Source organism: Aotus nancymaae, unplaced genomic scaffold (assembly GCF_030222135.1).
Source record: "Aotus nancymaae isolate 86718 unplaced genomic scaffold, 86718_ANA_hifiasm-v0.15.2.pri h1tg000020l, whole genome shotgun sequence".
Taxonomy (NCBI): Eukaryota; Metazoa; Chordata; class Mammalia; order Primates; family Aotidae; genus Aotus; species Aotus nancymaae.
In genome coordinates, this window is record NW_026988432.1 from 1,538,379 (window position 1) to 1,562,556 (window position 24,178).

General features: G+C 52.3%; 1 protein-coding gene across 4 annotated transcripts in view; it reads left to right on the top strand.

The window, feature by feature from the left end:
* The window catches only part of MBP (myelin basic protein), a 145,647-nt gene extending 122,326 nt beyond the window's left edge, over nucleotides 1-23,321 (top strand). For 2 of the 4 annotated variants that reach the window (XM_012465433.3, XM_012465435.3), the window contains 5 exons: nucleotides 11,742-11,846; nucleotides 12,896-12,931; nucleotides 13,273-13,305; nucleotides 17,547-17,666; nucleotides 21,735-23,321. In XM_012465433.3, the coding sequence (XP_012320856.1) occupies nucleotides 11,742-11,846; nucleotides 12,896-12,931; nucleotides 13,273-13,305; nucleotides 17,547-17,666; nucleotides 21,735-21,779 (339 nt within the window). In that variant the 3' untranslated portion in view covers nucleotides 21,780-23,321. The remainder of the gene's footprint in view (nucleotides 1-11,741; nucleotides 11,847-12,895; nucleotides 12,932-13,272; nucleotides 13,306-17,546; nucleotides 17,667-21,734) is intronic. The other 2 variants (XM_012465434.3, XM_012465436.3) reach the window with 1 other exon arrangement.
* Nucleotides 23,322-24,178: the final 857 nt, after the last annotated feature.

A 24,178-nucleotide genomic window follows, 5' to 3' on the forward strand; every position in this document is an offset into this window, starting at 1 on the left:
TCATGCATTAACTACGGCTGCATTTATTGTATACATCAGTGTTTACCAAAATGATTAGGAACTGATTTTCTAGTAAACGGCAGCTATTGAAGCTTCCCTAGTTCCTAGACACTAACTGGTATGTCACTGCCTTTGTCCCTAGTTCCTAGACACTAACTGGTATGTCACTGCCTTTGTCCCTAGTTCCTAGACACTAACTGGTGTGTCACTGCCTTTGTCCCTAGTTCCTAGACACTAACTGGTATGTCACTGCCTTTGTCCCTAGTTCCTAGACACTAACTGGTATGTCACTGCCTTTGTCCCTAGTTCCTAGACACTAACTGGTATGTCACTGCCTTTGTCCCTAGTTCCTAGACACTAACTGGTGTGTCACTGCCTTTGTCCCTAGTTCCTAGACACTAACCGGTATGTCACTGCCTTTGTCCCTAGTTCCTAGACACTAACTGGTATGTCACTGCCTTTGTCCCTAGTTCCTAGACACCAACTGGTATGTCACTGCCTTTGTCTACAGATACTAGTTCATTTTTCTCATCTGTGAGCACATTGTTACTTCTAGCCAATAGCTTCATCACTTACTACAAGGTATGTCTACAGATTTTTGTAATAAACACAATACAACTTAAAAATCCACTCCTCTCCCTTCCCTTTTCCTTTTCTCCTATGAGTAGCCAGTGAGTTTCCCCATCGGCCGCTGAGTTTCAGCTGGGTCACATGAGCCTCTCATCCTGCGTTCACGCCGCAAGAATCTCACTCGCAATGGAGTCTGAAGATCAAGCCCGCAGGCAGGTCCCTGAACCTCTTTGCGTCTCAATATCCTAATCTACAAAACGAGTAGTGACGAGGGAGCAGTGCTGGGTTCACGATGCTCACACCTCGTGTTTTCAAACAAAGACTCAGTGCTTTCTCTATTCTGGTTCTGCATTGAATCCTTTTGGGGACATAGGGAAAAAATGTCCATTCCTAGAACTGGACCACTTACTGGATTAAGAAAATGCCCATAAGGAAATCCCTGCTGTGTTCCACCGCTGGACGCTGGATGCCCCTCTCTGGGCACAGTGAGATACATCAACAGAGACAATTTTCTAATGTGTCATTCTGAGATGACATCACGGGCCACATGACAAAGTGAAGACCAGGCATTTGCTAAGGCTCCACAACCACCTGCTGATGGGTGCATCTCTGTAGTAAAGGCCAGCACGGGACATCCAGGCAGAGAAGCCAGGTGCATGGGACCCCCCCATGGGTGCCTCCATGAGACGGCACCATTCCAGCTTGACCGGAGGGCGGAGGTCTCCAGGCGGGAACTCCACATGGAGCCAACCTCCTGTGCTCCATCCTGCCAGGTGGGAAAAATGGGGCAGATGGTATCAATACTTTTATGTGACCAACTCCCCAAACACTGGCACACAATAAATAAGAGTGGGGAAGCACTCTCTGTGAATACGTACAATCTGAAAGGAGGCAGGTCATCTGCAGTGAGATTTAGGAGATGTTCTAACACGTGGCTGTGTCAGTGAGAACACTGCTGTGAGGGGAAGGGGGTAGATGAGCAGGAACTCTTCCTTATGGGCATTTTTTTTTTGTTTTTTGAGATGAAGTCTTACTTTGCCACCCAGGCTGGAGCACAGTGGTGTGATCTCGGCTCACTGCAACCTCCGCCTCTTGGGTTCAGGTCATTCTCCTGCCTCAGCCTACCAGGTAGCCAGGATTACAGGCACCTGCCAGCATGCCTGGCTAATTTTTGTATTTTAGTAGAGATGGGATTATGCCATGTTGGCCAGGCAGGTCTCAAACTCCTGACCTCAGGTGACCCACCCACCTCGGCCTCCCAAAGTGCTGAGGTTATAGGCATGAGCCACCATGCCCGGCCTCTTACAGGCGTTTTCTGAAGGAAATCATCCAAGTTCTGGGAATGCACACTTCTCCCTGTGTCTCCAAAAGGATTCCATGTGAAATAGGAGTAGAGACCTCCAATACCTCGCCCATCTGCTAAAACTGTGGAGTGGGTCCCCAGCGGGCATGTCAGCTGCCATGGCCGGCTTTTGGGGCTACTGGAGGCTGTCAGGCTCTGCTGGGCTGATCTTCTGGGCAGGTGTATCTACACCCATGTATCTAGTGATTTACTCTCATCACTAGATACAGAAGAGGAAGGTGGGCACACCCCAGCCTGGGATGGCAGGGGAGGGACCCAAGCCCCATGGGGCCCTGCATGGTCCCACCTGGAGGCTCAGATGAGCTTCAGGGTCCAGGCTAGTGCGCGGGGACTGGGGAAGGCTCAGAGCCGTGGATTCACTAGGACTGCACGTATGACTTTGTGATTGTTGATTCAGCGAAACAGCGAAATTCCTCCCTCAGACAGAGAAGTAAGAGCTCGAACTCTTTTTTCCTAACCACAAAACTCAGGGCACCAGCGAGGATTAGCCTTTTATCAAATTAATTGCAAGGATTTCTTCTGAGGGGAATGACTCCATCGACGGCCTCCTTTAATGAAATCTGAATGGAAATGATGCTGCCGAGAAATGCCTGGGCCGGCCCGCCCTGACCTGCAGCGGCATTGGGTGGTCGCGCAGCTCTGTTATTCCTTCCAAGTTTAAGAACGCCCAGCTCCCCAGACCTTAAAACAAATTGGAGAGCACAAAAACAAAACAAACAAACAAAAAAAACACCTTCCTGATTTCTGGAGAGAAGCTGGTAACAGGCATCATCGCAGGTCGAGAAAACTCTTCAAAAACCATACAGTCCAACAGGCTAATGGAAAAAGCGATTGATTCTACAAATAAATGACCACCCATGGTCTTCCTCCCATGATTTTAAGCGTTTTTTAGCAAGTTATTTTATTTACCAAACAAAAGTTTGTCGTTTTTCTGTTGCTGCTCGATGAATCATGATGCAAACCTCTGCTGACAGGAAGAGGCGCTGACACCATCCAGTAAAACAAGAAAACAGCTGGAGAGAACAGCGTGCCCGCCGCGCTCACCTTTAACGGCATTTGCATGCGCGCTCTGCGTTTTTACACAAAGCCAGATCTAACAATGTGCTCATCGACGTGCACACCAGGGTCACCCTGAAGTGGGAGAATTTTCCCACAAACTTTCTTATTTCCTGCGATATCGTTATGTGAGCACGTATTACTGTTCTAAACAATAGAAAATATTCATTTTTAAAATCGGACCATATTTTAATTCTTCACTTGTCCCAAGTATTTAGCTCCAAATAAGCAAGCCAAACATTTTGCAAAAATGTTCTGGCATCATCTCTAGCTGGCAAAACGCGATTGTAGGCCGCCCTCCAGCGTCTGAGCCCATGTCGCCAGGCGCAGCCCTGCGTCCGTTCTCCTCTTTACTGCAACTGACCTCCTAGCTCTTCCTTCGCTTTTAATCACCTAAAAAGAAAGTGCGGTGCTTGAAACAGGCTGGGGGTGGCCAAGGAGACACAAATCTCAATGAATAACCAAAAATGTTAACAGTTGTGGCTTTTTTTAAACCTTAGTGCATACAACTAAAAGTATGTCAGGGGATTCCTAAGTGTGTGTCCTAAAAACTAAGCAGACCAGATGCGGTGGCTCACGCCTGTAATCCCAGCACTTTGGGAGGCCGAGGTGCGCAGATTGTTGGAGGCCAGGAGTTCGAGACCAGCCTGAACAACATGGCAAGACCCCATCTCTACTGAAAATACACAAATTAGCCAGGCATGGTGGTGCACCCCTGTAATCCCAGCTACTTGGGGGGCTAAGTTATAAGAATCACTTGAACCCGGGAGGTGGAGGTTGCAGTAAGCCAACATCATGCTGCTGCAGCTTGGGTGACAGAGTGAGACTGTCTCAAAAAACAAACAAACAAAAACCAAAAATCCTAAATAGCAGGAAACCTTTCTCTCCTGGAGAGCTGAACTTCAGCTCTCCGATCACTTTCAAGATGACTGTACACATCCCAAGTGTTCCTGGGGCCGCAGCTCAGAGCTTCTGGACAGGGCTGACGGGGGAAGCTGAGGGTGCAGGGCTGGCCCAGACCCCCAGGTCTCCTCCAGGAAGGCTCAAGTGTGGGCCACACCCCTCAGCATCCCCAACAGCTGGTCTGTGAAGTGAGCAAGTTCACCCCCAAGCGCCCCACCCAGCTTGCACCTTCCCCTCACCCCTCCCACTGTTCCTTGAAGGCCTAGCCTCCTCTCCCAGTTCCTTCTGCCTCGGAACAGCTCGCCTGTTTACTGTAAGGTGTGACAGAACGACAAATTCCACTCCCCACAAATTGCAAAATAACCCCCCAAACGCTGCTTTTAAAATGCGCAGACACCTTGCATTGGTCCTGTTTCCTGTACCTCTGGACGCCGTGGAAGTGGTGGTGCAGTTCTAGAACTGGGCTGAGCAGCGTTTGGGGTGAGCAAGGGGCTGTGGGGCCGGCCAGGGAAGGGGACGAGAGGCTGCGTGAAAGGACCCCAGACCCAGATCAAGAATCCAGAAGGAACGGGCTGCTTCTGCCCTTGTCTGCTGGCCTGTGTGACCGAGGCCGTGCTGCATGGGCCTGCAACCAGCCACTCACTAGCAGGGCAGACACAGGGCTCCACTCCTCGGCCAAGCCGTCCTCACACCTTGTGGACATCTCAGCTCATATATGTACCTCTGCCTTCAAAAGGGCGTCAGGGTCCCAGTGCCCTGTGCTGCTATTCACTCAAAGAATAAGGGAACCTCGGCCAGGTAGCTTCACTTGAGGCTGTTGGGGAAAGGAGGGTGGGGTGTTTGGGCATCTCTTCCACCAAGTCACCCGAGGGCCATGGGGATGTCATGGCCAAATCAGATCAGCGTCGCTCAGGGGAGCCTGGGTGGCTTAAAAGGTGACTCAGAGCTACAGCCGAAAGGTGGAGACAGCCCGGCAGTCCCAGGAAGAGGAGTGATGAGCAGAAAGCAATGCGTGCGTGCGGTGGAGAGGATATTGTTCAGCCTAAACGTGGAAGGGAGTTCTGACCTGGGCGGCAGCCGGTGAACCTCGAGGATGAACGCTGCACGGCCCCATGCACATGAGGCCCCGGGGTGGCCCAGCTCAGAGAGACAGAAAGCGACCTGAGTGCTGGGGCCAGGGACCAGAGAGAGGGCCTGGAGTGTGAGTGTTTGATGGGAACAGAGTTTCCGTTTGCGAAGCTGGAGAGGCTGAGGTGGATGGTGGCGGTGGTGTACCCCGGTGTGAACATGCTTAAGGCCACTGAACTGCACACCTAAAAACCATTCAATGGTAAGTTGTATGGTATGTGTGTTTCACCACGATGAAATTATTTTTTAAAAAGTGGTTCAGATGCAGTCCCCTGCCTGGGGTCATCGCCACCGTGACACCGAGGGGTGCTTCTAGGCTTTTCTTTCTGTGCTCAGCACAAAAGCTCTTTACACATAAACCAAAAACCAGACTGTGCGAGTCCAATGCCAGAAGCTTTGGGGATCCTGCAAAAGCTTTTCTTTTTTTCTGCTGAAAGATTAAAATCGAGCTGGAGAGGGAAGACGCTTGCAGAAAGCTAAAAGGGACAGTGCAAAGCCAGATGAGGGTTGCAGCCAAAAGATGCCACATTTTCCAAAAGCAGAGACATTTGGACGGGGAGGACACTCTAAGCAAAGGTCAGGGAGCCAGAAGGAGCCCCAAGGCAGAAGGACACACCTGCACTTTCAGGGGAGACCCGAGACTGCCAGTCAGAAAACCGACACAGCAATACGACGCACAAAGGAATTTCATTTCCGGCTCTGTAATGACAGATCATGTTAAATGGCCTGATTCTATTTCCTAAAATAATGAACAAAACGGGCTTGTTTGGGGTTACAGCTCTATGAATTGATTTCTAGCTACCGCTGTAATGAAGACACATAACCCTAAATCCTCCCGCCTCCCCTCCCCCATGGTCCACTCTGCACCCTCCCCCTCCTCCCTCCCCCCAGCTCTGACCTTCCCCAGTGTAGGTCAGCCTTTTCCAGCATGTCATATAAATAAAACCACACAGTATAAAACCTTTTAGAACGGCTTCTTTTACTCAGCAGGATGCCTTGGAGACGCCTCTGAGCTGTTGCCTGTATCAAGATTCTGTATTTTTATTGCCAAATAGTATCTCGTGCCTGGATACACCACAGTGTGTTTGTCCCTTCGGCCAATGGAGAACATTTCAGTTGTTTGCAGTTGTTAGTGAAATCTAGTGGGTTAAACCACTATGAACATTCATGTACAGGTTATTGTGTAAACGTAAGTTTTCATTACAATTTAAATTACTTTTCCCTCAAAAGATTGGTGGCCAACATATTCACTATAAAAGTCATTTCCAAAAACATGTAATTCATCCTTTAGTATTTAAAGCAGGAAATGGAGTTACAGGGTCACATGGTAAGTATAGGGTTAACTTTCTAAGAAACTGCCCGACTGTTTTGGGGAGTAACCATTCCCATGGCGATCCAGGAGGGTTCCGGTGGCTCCACCTCCTAAGCAGCACTTGGGAATGTGGGCATTTTTTACTTCAGCCATTCTGACGGTGCGCGGTACCACCTCACGGTTTTGATTTGCATTTCCTGATGCTAATGATGATGCTAAACCTCTTTTCATCTGCTTCTTCGCCTTCCCTGCGTCCTCTTTGCTGAAGTGTTTATTCAAGTGTTTGGTCCATTTCTAAACCAAGTTGTTTCCTTCTGGTTGAGTCTTGAGAGTCCTTTGTCAGATATGTAATCCACAAATATTTTCTCCCGTCTGTAGCTTGTCTTTTTATTCTCCTGACGGTGTCTTTTCTGGAACAAGCATTTTTAAACTTTGATGAGGTCCGGTGTGTCCATTTTTCCTTTTATAGAGGATGATCTGGTGGCAGGACTAAGGACGTGTCTACTCACAGGTCATGAAGCTTTTTCTCCCGTGGCTTCTTCTAAAACTTCATAGTTTTGCATCCTAGATAAAGATCTGTGACCTCTTTAGAGTTAAGTCTTGTGTAAGGTGTGGACTGGGGTTAAAGTGCTTTTCGTTGCTGTTTGTTGTTTTTCTCACATGTGAATGTTCAATTGTTTCAATGCCGTTTGCTGAGAAGACAGTTTTTTCCATTGGATCGTCTTTGCCAAAATCGGCTGGTCAGATGTGGTGAGTCTTTCTCTGGACTCCATTCTGTCCCATTATCTCTGTGCCTGTCCCTCCCCTAACTCCAGGCGTCCACGGTTGCCATGGCTCCATAGTAAATCTTAGAACCAGGTAATGCGATGTCTCTCACTTTATGTTTCCTTTTCACAACTGTGTGGTTAGTGTTGATCCCTTGGACTTCCATACAGTTTTAGAATCCACCTGCCTATATCTAAACAAAATCTTGCTGGAATTTGGATTGGAATTGCATTAAACCTGTAGATTAATTTGGGGAAAGAATCAACAGTTTTACCACGTTGAGTCTTCTAATCCATGAACACAATATGTCTCTCTGTTTATTTAAGTCCTCTTTGACTTCTTCCACCAGCATTTTCTAGTGTTAGCATTAAAATTCTGTACATTTTTGTTAGATTTATTCCTAATATTTTGTTTCCCTGATGCTATTATATATACTAATTTTCATGTTGTTTTTTAATTGTTCATCACCTGTATGTAGATATGTAATTGACTAAATGTCCTTTCAGTAATAGGTCGTTACAACTATGGTATAACGACACAGCTGTGACTAAGATTCCTCAAATTATCTGTGCAAATGATTTATGGCAAAAAGCTGAAGTCAAAATCCTAGTTCAGTCACTCTTCAATACACCTATAACCAAAAAATGTATATGATCCCATGATAATTATTGCATTCACTGAAGATCAGTGTCAGTTCTGTATTAAAAGTGAACTCAACAGCTTACATGTTAATTCAGCAGCTGATGCCCACTGCGTTCTTACTTCTGTGTGAGGCCCATGGATAAACCAGCTGCCTTCCTCACAGGCATTTCTGACCCCTGATCAGAGCTCCAGTGAAACCGGCCAGCATCATGTGTACCTCAAAAGATTTAAACTGCCTTTTCCTCACCAGTGTAGTGACCAATAAATTCATTATAACCATCACTTACAAAAATGTATCATTCGTCTTTTAGCGTTCAAAGCAGGTATTCATAATTTGCGTGTGAACCAGTGTCTACGTAATGCTCCATCGAATCTCTGACAACATAGTAAGTTGTGATGCTGTGAGATCTGCACAGAGTCACTCAACGTTCATTTCTTTAAAAACCTCGATGTAAAGTTTAAGGCATTTTTCTAGTTTAATCACAGGATAAGTGCCTTAAAGGCCACTGATGTTTCTGTGACTCAAAATCCAAAGTTCAGCATCTAGAGAAACGCTACCCAAACACCAAGGGCAAAGTGGCCCGGACTAGACCGTGAGCTGTTTCAGTGATTTCAGGCCATTAGCATCAGAGCTGATAAGTAACTTCATCTGGTAGACATAGCGCTTAAAGATGTGCGTCTTAAAGTTTAAACAGGTTCCTGTCTCTCCCGTTTTGTTTTTTGATTCATAATTTTACGCTTCCTCTCCTATGGAGAAGAGTGTACAAGGCTGGTTAACGGTGACCAGTTACAACTCCTGACTCAACGCAGAGCAGTATTCGATACAAGATTACACAACACTCGGAGCATCAGAGAATGACTTGGGTTCTTGCAGCATTCACAGAGGGACCGAGCTGGAAAACGAAGAATCAGGGATTGCTACTAGGACTGCAGCACCCCCAGCCCTTCTGACATCCTCAAGTTGAAAGGCCCACAGCACCTGCCTGGGAGGAAACTGAGCATGCAAACTTCACTCCTCTGTGCATGAGAAGGTGGAGGTGTCAGCAAACACACGGGCACCCGCCACAGAGCACCGGCCACGTGCAGAGCGCCATGGCTTCTGCGGAGAGTCTGGGATGAGTGCCAGCTGTGCTCTGTGCCTGAGAGAGGTTGACAGTCTCATAGGGACAAGAATCGTTAACAACGAGGGCACAAAACGGGAAAAACATGACTGACTGGTAAAATATGGAGTGCCGATTACTAAGAGATTCAAGGATAAAATGGGATCCTTCTCTTTTTTTTTTGGAGGTGAAGTCTTGCTCTGTCGCCCAGGCTGGAGTGCAGTGGCACAGTCTTGGCTCACTGCAACCTCCACCTCACAGGTGCAAGCAATTCTCCTGCCTCAGCCTCCAGAAGCTGGGACTACAGGTGCCCACCACCACACCCAGATAATTTTTTGTATTTTAGTAGAAATGGGGTTTCGCCATGTTGCCCAGGCTGGTCTCAAGCTCCTGACCTCAGGTAATCCGCCTGCCTTGGCCTTCCAAAGTGCTAGGATTGCAGGCATGAGCCACTGCACTCGGCCAAAATGGAATCCTTCTTTCGTTCCTCATGCATTCAGAACCTCTCAGGCAGGAATTTTGCCTGCTTCACTTTCGCAATATTTTCAGAACGTGGACCATGCCTGGCCGTTGGCATTTAGTTGGGAAGTAATGAGGCCCAGTGCAGGGGAGGGACAAGCAGCTCATGGTTACGCCCTGCTGTGCCCACAACTCTGTCACAAGGGAGGCCACGAGCCACCAGGTGCAGAAAACAGAGCTCGCGGTGCTGAGCAGGCCCCGTGCACGGGAGACGCCTTTGCCCTGGGCCCGGCAAGGTTCCAGACAGAGGGCAGAAGGACGGGCTTTGCAGACAGAAAGGACCCTGTGCAAGGCCCAGGGCAGGGGAGGCTCAGCCCATCCACGTGGGAGATCGGTGGGGCCAGGGTATGGGGATGCAGCCCAGGGCAGGCTGGAGGACAGCTAAGGCCGGCCTCTGGTTCCTGGCAGGGCTGCAGCCAGAGCAACGGGCCCTCAGAAGTGCCCAGCGTGTTATAACAGGGCTCCCGCTGCAGGCAAGGGCAGCCCACAGGACCCTTGAAGGGGAGGGACGTCCGCATTGCCTCTGTTCACGAAGCTTGCACTGCTCTGGGTGATGAAGGCTGGGAAGGTGGGTAGGAAGCCTCGCCATGTTAGGACCCAGGGGACAAAGGGTGTCGGCTTCACCCTGAAGGGTGGGCAGGGCAGGGAGCCTTGCGGGCAGCAGGGTGTTTTTACTTAGGTTAGTAGTCTGGGGGTGAGGGCAAGACACGTTTAAAGCAGGGGTCCCCAACCCCCAGGTCATTGAACGGTACTGGTCTGTGGCCTGTTAGGAAGCGGGCCACACAGCGGGCGGTGAGCTGAGGGCGAGAGCATCATCTCCTGAGCTCCACCTCCTGCCAGGTCAGCGGTGGCACCAGATTCCCTAGGGGAGCAGCGTGTTCCACAGGTCCGATGAGAGTCTCGCCTGATGATCTGAGGTGGAACAGTTTCATCCCAAAACCGCCCCCCACCCTCATCCGTGGAAAATCTGTCTTCCACAAACCCCACCCCTGGTGCCAGAGAGGTTGGGAACCGCGGCCTTGAAGAGGATGGAGTAGGGAAGGAGGGAGAGGAAAGAGCCCAGGGACGGCAGAGCTTCAGCCCTACGTGCGCCGCAGGAGACCTGTCCGGGCTAAGCCTCAGAGGTGAGCCAGGTCGGTGCCGGGCAAAGCGCCGCACGCTCTGCAAACCCTGTCCTCTGCGGCTGCGCATGCAGATGTCACCCAGTGAATCCCACCATTCTGTGCAGTTCCAGAGAAGCGCGCTTTAGGCCTCGGGTGGCAGAGTCATCTTCTGAACAACGAGGGGTCCTCCCAGTCAAGGTGCGCAGAGCCGAGCGACTGGAGGGAAATGCTTCAGGGGACCTCGGTGCATTTAATTGATTTGCTTGAACCGCGTTCTGGGTTGATGGTGCGGCCGGAATGCCAGGGCCAGAGCTCCTCTGACCTCCAGACATCCACTCCTGCCTGAGGTGTGGGCTCCTCACATGCCGGGTGTTTCTGAACAAGTCGGATCTGGGAGCAGCAGTGAGAGAGCGAGGGACGTGGACAAAAGCCGCCTTGCGAGCTCCTCCCGAGCCCCTTTCCTTTGCTTCCTAAGAACTCGTGTTCGGCCCTCTTGCCCGATGCGTGTTCACCGCTGATGGTCCTTTTCAGCTGAGCCGAGAGCCGAGCAGACAGTGCATGGAGTCTGCAAAAGCCGCAGCGTCCCCTCTGTCCCTGCGTCCCCTGCCCCGTGAGAGGTTGGCTCACAGCGCTTACCACTCAGCGTCTTCCGTGCAATCCGTCCTGACCTACAATGCCTACAATGTTCTGGTTCTGTTGACCCGTCAGCCCCGGGCACTCATGCCCAGCCGTTCTTCCCTCTTTGCTTCCTTTTACTCGAGATGTGGAAATGATTGTCCCGAATCAGGCTGGTGACAGTGTGGCGTGAGACATTGAGTTTGAGAAGTGGAGGCCAGCTCGTGTCACGCAGCTGCGTCGGAGCCAGTGAGTGGCCTGCCTCATACTGTTGTGCATTTTTCTGTGTGTATTTCGCGAGCATTTTCCTGTATTCGACCCAGAAACCTGGGGGTACGTGGTATTTTTCTCGCAATGCTTTGCCCAACCTGACCCTATCTCAGCTGGAATCCCTCTTGAATTACCTTCACTTCCCCTCTGTTTGCTTGCACACCTTCAGGAGAGCCAGACACGGAATCAGTGATAGCAATCTCTTCCCGGCTGCACAGCCAAACCCCGCCGCCGCCGTACCTGCCCCGGGTGTGCCTCGTGGCTCATCTGTGGCTTCCTACTAGAAAGCCTTAAAAACCCCAGATCACAAAGGAGTAGAGATCCAGCTTCCCCGAGAAGGACAAACCACAGGGACTCCGGACTTGTCCTGAGTTCGCCGCGCCTCTGTCTTTCAGGACTCACACCACGCGGTGAGAACCACCCACTACGGCTCCCTGCCTCAGAAGTCACACGGCCGGACCCAAGGTGAAAACCCCGTAGTCCACTTCTTCAAGAACATTGTAAGTGACCGTCTGTGGGAAGAGGCGGAAACTGGAGGGGAGGAGGGGTGCTGGCCGCTGCTGTCATCCACACAGGACGTCTGTACGTTCGTGGGTGGCACTGGGACCCTCATCGGGGTGAGGCCGGGCAGGGAACTCACCCCTTGCACCCGATCCCGAGTTCCAAACAAGCGCTTCCAGACTGTTTCTGCCACGGAGCGCACTGAGCGTTCTCCAGAGAACTCCCTGCTCTTCAGATTAGACGACCATGTAATACTTAGCCTCAAAACACAGGCTTTCAACCCACACAGAGCACAGAAAGAGCACTCGCCATGGGCTGGGCCGGGGGTCAGCAGAGAGAGCGCAGGGCATTTGGGGGCGGTGGAACTGCTCTGTGGAGGCTGCAATGGTGCCTGGAGCGCACACGCTCGTCCAGACCCACAGAATGCACAGCACCGAGAGAGCCCGAGGCAGCGCTGCTACCAAGGGAAACTGAGGGCCATGTGGAGGCTGTAATTTCTGCAGTTTTCCTGTAAACCTAAATGTGCCATGCAAAACGAAGTCTATTAAAAACAAGAACAAAACCTCAGACCTCTAATTCTAGGATCTCAGTGCAGACATTTCACGGTGGTATTTTGATGAGTGAGTTTAGGAGCTGCAGAGCTGGGGGAATCCCCTTGGAAGCTCTGAGTATCAGAGGACCCGCTACTTCCAGCCCCTGAGAGGGCTCACGGTAAAGCCAAGTTCACCACTTCCATCCATGTGCAGTGAGCCAGCGCCATTAGCGTGTCCCAGGATGGGCCCATTCCCCGGCTACGGAGCTCTGAGAGCTGTTTTCCGTTCTCCGAAACTTTCTGAGTGCTCTGGAGGATCTGTGTCATCTCGAATATTTCCAGTCTTGGGCCTCTACTCCTTGACCAGCTAGGACAGAAATGGGGGACTGAGCACCCGGGTGCTTCTGACAGCTGACGGATGCTCTAGCCACCCTCAGCAGGCGGGAGCCAGTTAGGACACGCAGGGCGGCAGCACGGGTCTCCCAGTGCAGCCCACGGTTCTCTGTGTCTTTCCAGGTGACGCCTCGCACGCCACCCCCATCGCAGGGAAAGGTAAGACCCTGCAATGTTTCCATTCATCACTTTACTGATACACCTTCCCTAAAGCCCCATAATGTACCCAAGAGAGAGTTAGACTCAGAGCTACCTGAGTTCATCCCAAAGCCTGTGACCAGGCAGCTCCCAAGGAGAACAGGCTAGCAGAGCCGTGGCACCCTCCCCCGCCCTCCCACAGCCACACGGCCGTGGCCCTGGGCCTGCGGCCCCCTCGAAGCTCCCATGGAAGCTGCTTCTGCCACTCGGCTCTGCAGTGCTTTGACTGTGTTTCCTGTTTATTGAAAGGACCTTCCCTTCACTGACCACCATGTCATTATTTCTTTGTCTTCCTCATGCAGGGGAGAGGACTGTCCCTGAGCAGATTTAGCTGGGTAGGTGACGAGCGCACTTCCGTCGGCTTCCCCCCCGATCCCGGGCCTCACATCCCCGCGACTTTTGTGTCCTGCTCTGTTTCTGTTGCTTCCCCACCCCCCTTTCTTTCCCCTCCAGACCTCTCTGCCCACAGCTGTGACCAGGCAGCCCGCTCTTTCACTGGCGACGGGACACGGGCTCTTCCCTCCCGGCAGGTCTCATCTCTTGCTTCTGTGCCTGGGACCCGGCCCTGCAAGGCTAGACCCTCTTCTCCCAAAGGGTTCCCAGTGACTCGTCTCCCTTGCAGGGAGGCAGCGACACCACGTCCATCCCAGAAAATGTTTCACTTGCTTCCAACACGACCAATGCGAAAACAAGCCCCAGGAACCTGAGTGTGGACGTGGGACTGGCTGGCCCAGCTCACTAACCCAGGGGCTGACATCCGCTTTGGAAAAGTCATTCTGCTAACGAACAGAAAAGAGGCTAAACAGAGCTGCTCAATTTACAGTAACCTCATTAATCCAAAGATTTTGGTTTTGTATTTCAATAATAATTAAAACATAGCCCTCAGCCATCCAGAAAATCTTCCTTAGGAATATTGGCTAATACTCAAAGCAAACTTTCAGGAAGGTTTAAAATGGCCAATTTGAACTTTCGTTTTTTGAGGTGGAGTCTCGCTGTCACCCAGGCTGGAGTGCAGTGGCATGATCTTGGTTCACTGCAACCTCCGCCTCCTGGGTTCAATCAATTCTCTGCCTCAGCCTCATGAGTAGCTGGTATTACAGGTGACCGCCACCATGCGTGGCTAATTTTTTTGTATTTTTAGTAGAGACAGGGTTTCACCATCTTGGCCAGGCTGGTCTTGAACTCCTGACCTCATGATCCATGGGCCTCGGCCTCCCGAAGTGCTGGGATTACAGATGTGAGCCACCACACCTGGCCCAATTTGAACTTTCTAGTGAACAAATTTGGTGTCTGAGCCAAATTAAAATGCCAATCATTATATTCAAACCAAACTTACAGACTTTAGCTACTAGCAAATACCAGATCTGATTCTTACTGTATAAATGTTAATTTTAGAATAAAATGGAGAAATAACCACCAACATCCTGCAGATAGACTATGTCTGTCTCCGAAACCGTAATGCCCTTGTTCTCTAGAACAGAACCTGCCTACACTTACTGCTCAATTAATAAGCATCATATAAATGAACGAATACACTTTAAAAGACAAGAAAGAGAAAGAACAGGAACAGAAAAGAGAAAGAAAGTGGGAAAGAGGGAGGAAGGGAAGGAGCACTTGAGAGAAAGGCGGAGAAAAGATTCCATGCGGATCCCGTATTAGTCCCACACATTATTACGCTGAATTATGAGCTAAGATGTTTCCTGAAGCGTTTCGTATTAATGCATATTTGACTTGCGTTTTCTGACCTAATGAATTTGCCAAACGATGGCAGTCATGTAGAAATGTACATGGGCCAGGACTCACAGCCAATTAATTGTTTATTCTCTGTGCCAGCAGGAGACAGATGACACTGAGGAACGAAATTCATTTCTGGCCCAGAAATCTTACTCTAGCTACTGCTTTATCTGCTCTTAATTTTCTAGGCGTGGACTTTGGGGCGCACACAGAATCCTCCCTGAATGTGGAGCACTGGGGACCGCACACAGGCCGTTCCGCCCCCGCAGCTAACGAGAAACACCCTGCATTCCTCTCTGCATTTCTCCTTTTTGGGTCCTACTAATGTTTCTTGAATTTTTCTTTTTTCCAAAGCAAAACCCTTCTCTGCCTTTTGTCTGCTTGGCTGTCCCCAGAGCTGCAGGACCCTCTCCTTGTCTGGAGTTCCGGAAAGCCCCACTTTCTCTGTCTAAACTGTGTTGTGTGTATCCTGGTACATTCTAGGTTGCCCAAAGATAAACGTGACTAAGGATTTGAAAGAAGGAAAGGCCAAGCCAATTCTTAATCTGAAAGTCAGTCCCCAGATTTAGTTCTCAAAAACTATTTCTGGAGAAAAGCAAGAGTAAGACAGAATGACAGCGTTTGCAGGGGAAGTGGCGTTCTGCCACGTGGCTGGGACCACCAGCCTGGCCTCCCACGCCCCCCATCATCAGGGAGAATTCACAGCGTTTGCAGGGGAAGTGGCGTTCTGCCACGTGGCTGGGACCACCAGCCTGGCCTCCCACGCCCCCCTCCATCAGGGAGTGCTGACAGCGTTTGCAGGGAAGTGGCGTTCTGCCACGTGGCTGGGACCACCAGCCTGGCTTCCCACACCCCCCGCCATCAGGGAGTGCTGACAGCGTTTGCAGGGGAAGTGGCGTTCTGCCACATGGCTGGGACCACCAGCCTGGCCTCCCACGCCCCCCGTCATCAGGGAGAATTGACAGTGTTTGCAGGGAAGTGGCATTCTGCCACGTGGCTGGGACCACCAGCCTGGCCTCCCATGCTCCCCGCCATCAGGGAGAATTGACAGCGTTTGCAAGGGAAGTGGCATTCTGCCACGTGGCTGGGACCACCAGCCTGGCATCCCACGCCCCCCACCATCAGGGAGTGCGCACGACCCTGGAAACGTCCGGGACACAAAGGCGAGGCTGGCTGTCCCCGCAAGCGTGGTGCTTAGACCTACTTGCCACACATCCCCTGTCCCTCACTTCACGGGGTAGGCCCTGAATCAGCCGTTCACACAGAAGCAGCTGCCTGGGTTCTGAGCGGCCAGGCTCACTCCCAAGCACAGGTTAAATGAAAAGAAAACTGGAAGTAGCTTGTACAGCGGAGGCGCCCAGTAGAGGCTCGGGGTGCAGCCGGGTGCTCTGGAAGCCTTGAGCCCTCTGAATTAGAGGGGGGCTAGGTTGGTCAAGATCCTCCCTGTCCTAAAACACTTTAATGACATGGAAACAGGCCGCAGGCTGGTGCAGGGGAGACGGTTTGGTTCAGCTTCCACAGCCTTCAGGAGAGGGCTCTAGGACAGGCTCCCACGTCTTGTTGGCAAAACGCAGAGTGCGTCTGGGCCCCTGACCATGGAGTAGATACACTAGGCCACCTGAGATCCCACCGTGAAAAGCCAACAGCACGGTCAGCCTTCTCACAGACGGCACAGCCACCGCGGGAGGACACGTCACCCCAGTGGCTAACACCCCCCGCGCCCAGTAGGAAGGGGCTGGTCCGGGAGCACTCACTCCCGTGTGTGTCAGGAAACCCCTCAGTCACACGGCCCATGAGGAAGCCAGAGAGGCTGCTGGGGCTGACGAGGCCAGGGCGGGTGGCCTGCTCATCCGTAAACCACAGGCGGCACCACAGTCCAGAGCTGGCAGCCCCCACCTGGGGAGTGACATGGCCATGCGCTCTTCATCATGTTCTCACACAACCTCGTTGTACAGATGAGGAAACTGAAGCTCAGAGAGGTCCCTGCCCCTGCCCAAGGTCACACAGCTGGAGGAGCTAGAAAGGTGCTAGGAGACTGGGAGGCTGGGGAGCTGAGACGCTGCACCCCCATCCCCACGCCCCGTGCCGGCCAGGCCTGCCTCCTCCCTCTGTCCTGCCTCCCGCCTCTGTCCGGCTCAGCAGCTCCAGGCTCCTGTCAAGGGCCTTGCTCGCAGTCCAAGCCATGGCCCATGGAGGCTGATTCCTGCTCACGCCTGGGAGAGAGCTCAGGATTTTGTCTCTAAACTTTAGAAAAGATATGAGCCTCCACATTTTACTAAGGCCAGGGATTCCTGATCCCCAGATAGAGCCCAGAACCGCAGGGCCCATGTGACCAGAATCCAGTCTGTGCAAATCTTATCAGAGAGGAGCCCTGAGGAAAGGCCCCGGGCCCTCCAGGGGCCTCCAGGACAGGCCCCCACACCCGGCACAGCCCCCAGGTGCGAGTCCTCCAAACACGGGTAGGCAGGAGCCTCCTTACCTTGATTTGCTTGATGTTTGCTAATCTTCTCTTGACCACCCCACAGCGCGAAGGTAAGCAACTGTTCCTTAAACGATGTAGATCCTTAAAATATGTGTGGGAGCCACATGTGAGAGAGCCACGAGAGAGCCTCCGCCCAAACCACAGCCCTCCTCTCTCTGTGGCCAACACCCTGATAGGTCGGGGGGAGCCACCTCTCCCGCCCCGCCCCCAGCTCAGTGCTGGCCTGTGGCTCCTGAACCACTCACCAGCCCAGTCCGGGGCCTGGGCCCTTCCCCGGGGCCCTGGTGGCAGCTCTCAGTGGCTCAAGCAGACTGCCTTGCACCTGGGGTAGAGGCTGAGCTCTGTGGTCTTTCTTTGCAGGGGGCCGAAGGGCAGAAACCAGGATTTGGCTACGGAAGCAGAGCGTCCGACTATAAATCGGCTCACAAGGGATTCAAGGGAGTCGATGCCCAGGGCACGCTTTCCAAAATTTTTAAGCTGGTAAGATACCCTCTGCTCAGCGTCACTGAGTGGGGACTGAGGGGTCCCAGCAACGAATGCCAGCTGAGCTGAGCACAAGGGTGGTGGCGGCCTCTGACTCAGCCTCGCTGCACGGCGCCCTGGGCATGCTCTGTCCCAGCAGGCGTGCCGGGGCGCAGGTGGCAGTGCTCACCCGCATTTGCACACAGATTTTCCCCGAGATGCATGTGGAGCTGCAGGTGCTTGAGGAAGGGCTGCACCTGGGCCGGTTCAGGAGCCGGAGCAGGCGGCTGACCTTGACTCTGGGACAGGGCAAGGGCCCAGCTGGACTGCAGTTTCCGCTTGCCCAGGGCTTGGCGACCTCAGGAGCAAGCAGGAGCCAAGCAGATGCGGGTGTCAGGGGAGATCCCTAGAACCACAGGAGGGGACACCCAGGAGACCCCAGGGAGTGGGGAGTGTCCCATCGGCTTATGAGGACCTGGAGCCACCATACCCAGGACGAAGCCCAGGTCTGCTGTTAGCCGCCTCTGAGACTCGGTTTTCTCATCTGTAAAATGGAGGTAACACGCCCACTCAGTTCACAGAATCACCGTGAAAGTAAAAGCTGGTGACAAACACGGACTCCTCAGATAAGCAGTCACATTACTGTTAAACGTCACCCACAAAACCCTTCAGTCTTAGGAAGCTGTTCTCATGAAGCCAGAGGAGAGGCACAGGAAGCTCCAGGCAGGGCCCGAAGGGAACCCCCAGGCCCCTTCATTTGCATTTTCATCTCAGAAGAGAACCAGGCCTCTGGGGGTCCCCACAGGGTGCTGAGAGGTGGGGTCTTTCTTGTGTGGGACACACTCCTGCATTCTGGCACCTGACCTTTCACTCCATGTATTTACTGAGTCTGGGTGTGTGGCTGGCTCTGCCCCGCAGCTGGGATCCACGTGGGCACAGACACGTTCCCCAGTCCCCATCCTCAGTGAGGGCACAGCGGCTGCTGTGAGCCTCGATTCTGGAAGGTTCTGTGGGCAACAGGCAGGCGAGGCGGGCACAGCCCCTGCTCTCAGGACAGCCGGTCTTAGGAAGAGCTTTCACTATGTGGAGTGGTGTGTCACTGAGCTGCGTACATGCTTTATGTCAGACAAAGAGGTAGGCAGGATCCCCTCCTCAATGCAAATTCTGAGTTAGAAAATCAATTCTCCAGATACTCCAGTCTCATGGCCATCATGCAGCTCATTGCTGCAGTTGCGGGATGTGGCCACAAGAGGGCGGAGATGAGGCTCCCGGGTGAGCAGCGTCTGACTCCCGACCCCACCTGGCCAGTAGGTCAGCTGCTCTGAATCGCCTGCGATGCCCGCGCAGACCCCTGTCTGGGACTGAGTCAGAATGCCCGAGGGTGAACTAGGTGTTGGCAGCTGTGATGATTCTGCAGGCACCGTGCTCACCTGGGAAATAGGGATTCATCCCATCTGGATAAGTAACTACTCCACTACCAGCTTAAGGACTGTTAGAACACCCAGGACGTTAAGTGCTGGCTCAGAGTTGCTGGGAGGCCCAGGTGAGTGAGGGGCCCCATTTAGCAAATGTTCTGCTCTGTGGCAATCTGTGCAAGGCTTAAAGCAGCCACTCAAAGATGTTTGCAAGCCAGCGCTTACCAAGAACACCTGAGGAATAGAACGCTGCACGAAGATCTGCGCGTTGACTGTGTGCAGGTATAACCAGTGCACTCCACCCATGCGTTTACTTAAAGTTCAATATTTTCCCTGAAGTTTTTGGTAAGCAGCTTTTAAAAATTATTTAATTATTTCTGTAGCGTTCAAGGGAAGCTTCCACATAGCAAAGCAAATTTCAAATCATACGACTGTAATTAAGTTTTACTGCACAAAAGTTCAAAACTGCCTACTTTGGCCGTGTGACTGAATGAGTGACTTGAAGCAGTTCCAGTCGGTGAGTGAATCAGCTCCCGCAGAAGGGGGGGTTCGGAGGCAGGTGGAGAGGACAGGAGCTGCACGACACCTAACACTATTTTCCATCTTTCCTTCCTGTTCTTTCTGGCGCTGCTGGAAATCAGCAGTGAGAGGAAAAGACTCAAATCTGGAAGCCTAGCGCTGTTGGTGGGAACTGGGTAGAAACACTATGCCTGTCCCCCATCGCTCGGGAACCACATCAGAACAGCAAGGAAGCTGCCTAGTTCCATGTGCGTGAATTTCCACGTACATACACGTGAACGTTTTCCCACCTATAGTGTTTCTGTGGTGTGAGGTGTCAAAGCAGAGACATGAGTATCTGTCTTTTGAAGTAGGCTCTGTTCTTTCCTGTCCTGAGAGAGGAGTTCAGTCCAGCCTTCACCTTGTGAGTTCAGCCTTATCCTGACCTGAGCCCAGGGCGGACCAGATGCCTCGATCAGGCGACTCCAAGTGGCAAGACACAATAGAGTGAAGCGTGACTGCTGCATCCATGCCAGGTTCTAATCCTGGCTCCCTCGGGCTGGCTAAGCTTTGGCTCCTGGGCTGTAAAGAGAGGATGTAGGAATGCCGATTGCAGGGGTGGTGAGCACAAGAGAAGACGGGAAAAAACGGGTTTCCTGCATGGTCAGTGCTCAACTAATTGTAGGTTCACTGCTAAAAAGTAAAACCAATACACCCACCGTTTTCAGTGTCAAAAGGGCCATCAGGAAAGTTAAGATGGTATCTCAGTGAGTTACCTTGCCAGAGGCTGTGGGGAATCACTTGGTTTCATAGGACAGTGGTTCTACCACTTTCCAGGAAGTCCTAAGGCTGACCTCTTGGAAACGCAGCAGAAGTTGAGGTGAGTGCTGACATCTAGGCTACTCCAGAGGGCAGCTCCAACGCCAGTGATGTTAAGTTAAGCCAGGATCGCACAGGAAAAACCCGCACTCCTGAGGGAGAGGCTGGCCCCCGGGGGCAGGCATCTGCCGTCTGTGAGAAAGCCTCCTGTCTCGGGAGGGAAGTCTCACTAGATGGTTCCTAAGGCGGCTCCCCCAGGCTAGAATTTCAAAACGGTTTCACTTGTGAAAACAAAATCCCTTATGTGAGTTGTTTAACCGCAACATAGAGGCTTGTTTATAAAGCTAAGTATGTACTTGGAAAACCCCCCTGAAGTCAGAACTGTCACCCGGCCTGTTGGCTGTGTTATTTGTAAGGACTCTTGGCGTCCGCTCTGGTGAACGATGTAGAATTAGATAAGGACAGTGTCGGCTCCTTAACCGAGCAGCCACAGTAAAGAGCGTATTTCTTCTCTCTTGCTTTCTGGGGGCGCTTAGTCAAAATTGGTCATTTCATATAAAAGGGGAACCCAAGGAGAGAGACTAAAACTTGAATAAAAATTTGAATGCAAAATAAGTGCAGGTCTGTTCTGCTTCGTCAATCTAAACGGCGTTCTGAGTGACCGACGCGCCTCTTTCCAGAGGGATGCCATGCCTGGCTGCCTCTACACGTGGGCCACAGTACACCTGTGTGCCATATCAGTTGGTTGCCAGCTACTTGTCCCCAAAACATGTGAGTGCATGGTTTTAAGATCCCTTCAAGTCCAAGTTTGCAGACAAACCTCCCTGTGCATTTCATTTGTCTGGCGTGGCGGATGGGATGGCACACAGGAGGGCTGTCTCCAGGGATGGGCATGTGGCTTCGCTCTTTTCGGTGCCTGTAGTGAGGGGTGTGCTCTGGTCTCTCGGAAAAAGAAGTTGCTCCTGTGGTCGCTGGCAGCTCCCCTCGGTGGCCCTGGACTCTAGCTGAAAGAGAGAAAGGGTTCATTCAAAGCAACGCAGCGGCTGCACCTTCACCCACAGAAGCGCAGCGTTATTACGCAGAAGGGCGTTATGCCAGGCACCACTACCGGGGACCTGGGAGTCAGATTCCAGGGACTCTTTCTCACAGAACTGAAAATTCAATTAGCATTGGCTGAGGGGGGTCGGGAGAAATGGAATGAAAATACCAACTTTCTGTGGTGCCATTTCCATCAGCAGATGCAGCTGAGAGAGACACCCCGTGGCTCACCATCCACCTGGGCCACAGAAGAGGGGAGTGCTGGTTGGGAGGACGCCGTGGGCGCTCGTCCTAACTCCTCTCTCTTCCTTTTCAGGGAGGAAGAGATAGTCGCTCTGGATCACCCATGGCTAGACGCTGAAAACCCACCTGGTTCCAGACTCCTGCCCTCAGCTTCTTAATATAACTGCCTTAAAACCTTAATCCCACTCGCACCCCTTACCTAGTTAGAGCAGACGCCCTCTCCCCTAAGGCCTGTGGAGCTGTGCACACAGCAGGGTCGGGCACACAGCAGCCTGCGGCGATCTCTGGCCAACAGTTACATGGAGAAAATGAAAACAGTCCCTTTCCGTGTGCGGATCATACCCCTTCCCCGGCAGTGTGCCCGCAGACGCACACGGGTCTCCACGGGCCAGTGCACAGGCGTCCCTCCACGCTTACCCTCCATCCTTGGACTTTCTTTTCGCCGTGGCGGCGGCATCCTCGCGCTTTTGCTGGGCACTGCCATGGAGGCGCACAGCTGCAGAGACAGAGGACGAGGGCGGCAGAGAGGACTGTTGACATCCACGCTTCCCTTTTTTTTTTTCCTGTCTCCTCTCACCTCCTAAAGTAGACTTCATTTTTCCTAACAGGATTAGACAGTCGAGGAGTGGCTTACTACATGTGGGAGCTTTTGGTATGTGACATGCGGGCTGGGCAGCTGTTAGAGTCCAACGTGGGGCAGCACAGAGAGGGGGGCACGCCCCCAGGCCGTGGCTGCCCACACACCCCAATTAGCTGAATTCGCGTGTGGCAGAGGGAGGAAAAGGAGGCAAACGTGGGCTGGGCAATGGCCTCACACAGAAACAGGGTCTTCCTGGAGATTTGGTGATGGAGATGTCGAGCAGGTGGCCTCCGGACGCCACTGTTGCCCTGCATGGTGGCCCCGGAGCAGCCCCTATGAACAACCCCGTTTCTGAAGCAGAGCCCACAGCCGGAGAGTCCAGGAAGACTTGCGCACTCGGAGCAGAAGGTAGGAGTCCTCTGGGCAGCCTCGCAGCCGCGAAGGTCGCCCCTAGACACCGTGGCCAGGTGTGCTGGCAGCGGCAGTGCACAGCGGCACTAACCCTCCCCGAGAAGATAACCGGCTCATCCGCCTCCTCCCGGAAGACGCGTCGTAGCGAGTAGGCACAGGCGTGCACCTGCTCCCGAACTACTCACCGACACGCGGGGGCTGCGCCGAGAAGACCTCTTCTGACTGCGGCCTTCCTAACACCTGCTCACATCTCCCTTCGCTCTTCCCTCCCTAACCTACTGACCCACCTTTTGATTTTAGCGCACCTGTGACAGGCCTTCCAAAGAGCCCCACGCTGGCATCACCCTCCCTGGGGATGAAGATGAGGAGTCAGCGTGATGCCAAAATGCGTCTTCTTAATCCCATTCTAATTCTGAATGTTTCGTTCGGGGTTAATATAATGTCTATTAATATATAGCCTCAATGATGAGAGGGTTACAAAGAACAAAACTCCAGACACAAACGTCCACATTTTTCAGTAGAAGCGCTCTGCGTCGCTGAGCTGAGGTCGGCTCTGCGATCCGTACGTGGCCACACCCAAACAGCAAGTGCTGTGGCGACAGCTCATCAGAACGTGTACACTCTTCCTGAATATTGAAATAAAACAATAAACTTTTAATGGAATTTGAACGAGTGTCTTCTTTTGTGTCCCGGGCTGCAGCTCACAGACCCGCGTTGTCAAGCGAGAGCCGGGTCTGCAGAGCTAACGTGACCGGGTGCCTTTGGGGCTCCAGGCAGGGCTCCTTCTGCCTGTGGGAGGGCGTCCTCATCAGAGGGTCTCTGGCTACTGGAGACAGTGGAACAGAGCTAGTTGTTAGGACACTGAGTCTCTCACCAGGAAAATAATATTCAGTGTCTCTGAAGACAAGCTTCCAATCTATGCCCCCTGCAGATTCGAACCCAGGAGTCTTGGACGACTGCCCCTGCCACCTTTTTCTCTGGCAGCATGAAAGAGCGTGATGTTTTACTTATGGTTGCCTTCAGTTGCAAGAATTTTTCTTCAAAAAGACAAGACTAAAATCTCTTTCATTGTTTCTTTTTCTTTTGAGACAGGATTCTACTTTGTCACCCAGGTTGGAGTGCAGTGACGCAATCCTGGTTCACTGCAGCCTCAACCGCCCAGACTCAAGCTATCCTCCTGCCAGAGCCTCCCGTGTAGCTGGGACTACAGGTGCGCACCACCACGCCCAGCTGATTTTTATATTTTTTGTAGAGACAGGATCTCACCATGTTGCCCAGGCTGGCCTCATCCTGACCTCAAGCGATCTGCCCACCTCAGCCTCCCAAAGTGCTGGGGCTACAGGTGCGAGCCACCGCTCCTGGCCTTCATTTTGCTTTTAACGGAACCACCAGTTTCCTTCTGTCTAGCAGCAGCTGTGAGAAATGCTCTGCATTTGTGACCTTTGGGAAGGGACCCTCCACGCTGAATGAGGGCAGGATTACACGCTCCTGTTTCCTGGGGATCAGAGAGCCTCAGACTCCAGCAT